The sequence below is a fragment of the Aegilops tauschii genome, chromosome 1 (genome assembly GCF_002575655.3).
Source record: "Aegilops tauschii subsp. strangulata cultivar AL8/78 chromosome 1, Aet v6.0, whole genome shotgun sequence".
In the NCBI taxonomy this organism is placed as follows: domain Eukaryota; kingdom Viridiplantae; phylum Streptophyta; class Magnoliopsida; order Poales; family Poaceae; genus Aegilops; species Aegilops tauschii.
In genome coordinates this window covers 323,986,180-323,991,158 of record NC_053035.3, presented here as the reverse complement: position 1 = coordinate 323,991,158, position 4,979 = coordinate 323,986,180, and the positions used below count along the sequence as shown (strand labels likewise).

At 45.7% G+C, this 4,979-nt stretch overlaps 1 protein-coding gene across 1 annotated transcript; it reads left to right on the top strand.

The window, feature by feature from the left end:
• The first annotated feature begins 1,109 nt into the window (after positions 1-1,109).
• On the top strand, positions 1,110-3,205 carry LOC109731777 (protein G1-like8). Its single transcript, XM_020290952.4, has one exon. The coding sequence runs from the start codon at positions 1,398-1,400 to the stop codon at positions 2,250-2,252; it is 855 nt and encodes a 284-aa protein (XP_020146541.1). The 5' UTR covers positions 1,110-1,397; the 3' UTR covers positions 2,253-3,205.
• Positions 3,206-4,979: the final 1,774 nt, after the last annotated feature.

Here is a 4,979-nt window from a genome sequence, read left to right as displayed (position 1 = left end):
CTCAATGGTTCGAAACCTCCATCAATATGGAGTACGATAGCACCAACGATCCGAACCACGAAAAAAAAATCGTCGAGTCTCTCCGTGTTTGTGTTCTCCTAACTTCACCCTTTACTTATGCAAGTTATTTTCTTCCGTTGCTTTACTTTTGTAGACTTGCATGGGTGTTTATAGACCACCACTGGAAAAGCTTAGCATTGCCAAAACCATTCACCCAATAGTTGCTAGATTATAATCACTAGTTATGAGAGGCAGGTTATAGCCACTTAGTTACCAGGTTATAGTAACTTGATTACCAGATTACTACTATCAGTTATCTCCTCCCCTGAATTTCACGGGGTGGGCCTCTTCTCCTCTCTAATCTCCAATCAAAAACTGCCACGTAGCTACAAACCATAGAATCCGTAAAATCCGCCCATGAGTTATTACTCATGGAAAAAAATGTCATCACAAGACAAAGCATGCCCACCTATGCTATTTTGAATCTCTGATATATCAGATATTTATTTATTTATTTATTTTCGCAGGTGATATATCAGATATCGCGCCGTATATCTATAAGCTAGCGGGTGGTCATACACGATCGTACCCTGCTAGATCACTTTTCTCAGCTTCAACAATAAATCCAAAAATGTAAATGCCAAAAAGAACAAAAGCAGCAACGAAATGAAACAAAAGCATACATAGGCAACAAAAAAGTAGTCTACTCTACCTGGAAGCGGAAGCATCACGAAAACCAGTAGCAGGAAAGCCATTGAGCACGGTCGCAAGAACAACAAGGACACCATCTTTTTCCAAAAAGAAAAGAAGAGACTAGAGGGTGAACCCTCTGATTTCAACCCCAAGAAAAGCGTCATATGTGTACAGAAGGTTCAGGGGTATGCATGCAGAAACAAACATAACCGCAGCTAGGCTGCATGGTCGATCGGATACTTGTTTCCGAAGATACGAATAAAAAGCCGAGGGCCGGGGAAAAAGAAATATTTTTTGCAAAGAGAAAAGGAACAACAAGGACGGGTACTTATGCCGAACACTAAGAACCATGATTATATAAAGAAATGATAATAGCTCGCCTCGATCGACACTCGACAGTGTGTAGTGGAGACGCTATTAACGCAACCAAAGACAAAAGCCGCAAAGGATTCCACACACCAACACCAACACTGCAGCCAACAAGTCTTCTTCTACCTCCCCCCTGAACCCATTCCATTCCCTTCTCTCTCTCTCTCTCTCTCTCTCTCTCTCGCTGCCTGGCCAGGTAGCTTCTCTCTCTCCTCCACGCTCCTGCCGACAAAAACAAGAAACGACGTAGCACGGTAGCAGCAAAGAGAAAGAGAGAGAGAGACCACTGGTAGCCAAGGGTGGGAGAGAAGCAGGAGTGCCGCTGCCGATCGACCATGGAGCCGGGCCCCGACGCGCCTCGCGGCGAGGGAGCGAGCGCGCCGGAGGAGTCTGGACCGTCCTCATCCTCGGTGGCCGTGGAGAAAGCTGAAGAGCCACAGGCACAAGCGCAGCCGCCGGAAGGAGGAGGCCAGCAAGTCGCACTGCAGGAGCACCTGCAGCCGCAGCCGCTGTCGCAGCAGCCGCCGGTGCCAGCGGGGCTGAGCCGCTACGAGTCGCAGAAGCGCCGCGACTGGAACACGTTCCTGCAGTACCTGCGCAACCACAAGCCGCCGCTGACACTGGCGCGGTGCAGCGGCGCGCACGTCATCGAGTTCCTCAAGTACCTGGACCAGTTCGGCAAGACCAAGGTGCACGCCGACGGCTGCGCCTACTTCGGCCAGCCCAACCCGCCGGCTCCGTGCGCGTGCCCGCTCCGACAGGCATGGGGCAGCCTCGACGCGCTCATTGGCCGCCTGCGCGCCGCCTACGAGGAGTCCGGCGGCCGCCCTGAGTCCAACCCCTTCGCCGCGCGCGCCGTGCGCATCTATCTGCGCGAGGTGCGCGAGGCGCAGGCCAAGGCGCGCGGGATACCCTACGAGAAGAAGAAGCGCAAGCGCGGCAGCACGTCCGCCCCCGCGGCGCCGCCTCCCGTTGTCACCGCCGCGGAGGCGGCAGCGACCTCCGGAGGCGGCGAGGACGACGAGGACGAGCCGTCACAGTCCGCTGAGCAACAGCACACAACGCCAGCGTCTCCTCCGACTAGAAGTAGTAGCGCCGGCGCTACTAGTACCACCGCAGCGGCGGCAGCCACAACGACGACGACGACAACGAGAGGGAAGGAGAAGGAAGCGGCAGAAGGATCAGCGTGATAAGTGTAGACCATCAAATTACCCTTTTGATTATTCCATCGCATCCAAATTCTAATCTCTGCACCATCATAATTTTAGTTGTTTGTTATTATAATTACTGTGCTGTTATGATTTGTTGGATATATATATATATATATATATATATAAGAGAGAGGTCTAAGTAGTTCGTATAGGATCATGATATGACGGGGTACATCGTATCATCAAAGAAAATCCGTGCATGAAAACTTGATAAGAAATAATTAATCTCCCAAATAGGTGAAAGAGATAACTTTCCTTGCTTAGTTTGTTGTGCTCAATCACGCTCCACTGTTTGTTGATTTGGGTGCAATAGGGACACATTGATATGAATGCCTAGCCCTATAGGTCCTGCTGATTAGCAACCGAACAAATTTGTCTTAGTGCCTTCCCTAATCGTGGTCATTATTATACTCCATATTTTCTCTCCATTTCTTGGTCCCATTCATCACGCTTTCAGTCTCAACGGACACTCTTCGGAAAGGGACGTACAAATTTCTGAACAGTGGCTGATGAGGCCTCAGTTATATATACAGTTTCGTACAGCATTAGCTGAGATGTCCTTGCACAAGGAAGAAAATTAAGAATTTTTTCTTTGACTTCGGAGACAATGAGCAGTACTCTTAACAATACATGTGTGATTTAACAATTTTCATGTGGTCTGTGAAATGTATGAACACAGGGAGGTATGCACATACACGAAAAGTAGCACATGACATGTCGGTATCGATACGTATAAATCAGTATAACATAAGCTTTCTCGAATCCATATACTTTCTTCTGTTGTCATCTTACTTCTTTTTCAAGTGCAATGCCGTCCCTCTCGTCTTTTCCTTTCGGTTTCCTTCTGTTTTTGTTTTCTGGTGATCTCATCGCCTTTCTTTTCTCATCTGTGGTTGCCGGTACGATACGTTCTTGTTTTCTTCTAATTTATATGTGCTTACACCTGGAATATCTATTATACTTACTCATAGAGAGTTCATGGAGCTCGCATGCAGGCCTAGAAAATTTGTCCAATGGAAGATGTACACATATGGATATTTTGTGTAGAACTTAATTACATAAATGCATACCTAGTTAGGACTAGTTCTACATGAATTTTTTAGATGCATCACATAAAATTGGTGAAATGGAGATTTTTGTGAGTGTTAATTTACATAAGATGTGTGTATTTACTCGATGTAGGTTGTGCTCCTGTTTGGCAAAAAATTACTCCTTCCCTCCAAATATGTAAAGCCCCGTCGATTTTGAGTCTAACTTTGACTTTATAATCTTGACTAACAATGAACTACTCCCTCCGTTCCTAAATATAAGTCTTTGTAGAGATTTCACTAGGTGGACTACATACGGAGCAAAATGAATGAATCTACACTTAAAATGCATCTATATACATCCGTATGAGGTTCATAGTGAAATCTCTACAAAGACTTATATTTAGAAACGGAGGGAGTATATGCCACCAAAGTTATACCATTGCAAACCTCTTCTGAATACGAATCCAACGGTATAAATTTTGTGGCATGTAATTCATATTTTATTTTGTTAGTTAGATTCGTGATTAAGTTTAGGCTCAAAATTCAAAGAGGCCTTATATATCTGGAGTGTATATGATGCTATTTTTTCTTGAAAGAGATGCTCTTATCGTCTGTTAAATTATATACGCTCATAATCATAGTAGTTATGGAGTGCGTAACTTCAAAAGTGATATTGAAATATTGACTTAGCATGCAGTAATATTGCAGTTTTAAACAAGTGTGTGTTCTGATTCCATGGATGACTACTACTGTATATAACCTAGATTTGCCGGCTCTTACACAGTCACACTATTTGACAAATTGCTACGCAAGTATTTTATACTACTCCAACATGAGTTCTATATATTGTGCAAAGGATCTGTAGGGCACACGCGATCCCCAAGATGTGGTTATATTTGTTTTATGAACGAAGGCTGGAAGGCCACAATAATGCATAATATCAAATGTAGAACCGACATACCAGCTAGCTGTTCCATTTGTTCTTTCTGAATAGATGTAAAGCACATGATTCTCCAAAATGAGCTGAACAAAACACTCGGTTGTTCGAGGGATACTTTCTTGCAGCTCACATGTATACATATACTCAGGATCCAAACACAAGCTAGTGAAGCTACGGCATAAACTGTACTAGTAGGCTAATATACTCGGGATCCAAGTGATCTCAGAAAAAAAAAAGAGGATCCGAGGATTATAGCGATCCAAGCTGGTGAACCTGCGTTGGAGATTTTTGGCCGACAGTCGGTCAGAAGGAAATCTAGTACTGGTACTACACTAGTACAGCATGCATGGGACGGTTTGAAAATTGAAAAATTCTACTTGTTGTACAGTGGCAGATGAACAGTCCCTCGCCGCTCTCAAAAGGCGCCGCCACATGCAGGAACACACATGCAATTATTTCTTCGAGGGCGTAGTCCGTACATGATGCGCTGCGCCTAATATTCATTGTGTCTGGGGCGACCCTCCTGTTCAACTCGAGGGAGAGAGAGAGAGTTCTATCTAGGTTGCACCTGTGGGTTGGGTAGGTCTCGTTCTTTCCTTTGCTTGTTCGCTCTGCCTTCATTTGTGAACGTCTTTGGTTCTTTGTGAGTGCCTTTTTCCCGGCCCCGCGCGCGCCACTTTCGTCCCGCTCCGCCCCGCGCCCCGCGCCCCGCTGGACCTCACTTTTGAACTGACG

What these genes read in the sequence shown, in the direction of transcription:
- LOC109731777 (XM_020290952.4), top strand. Translation starts at nt 1,398, where the DNA reads ATGGAGCCGGGCCCCGACGCGCCTCGCGGCGAGGGAGCGAGCGCGCCG.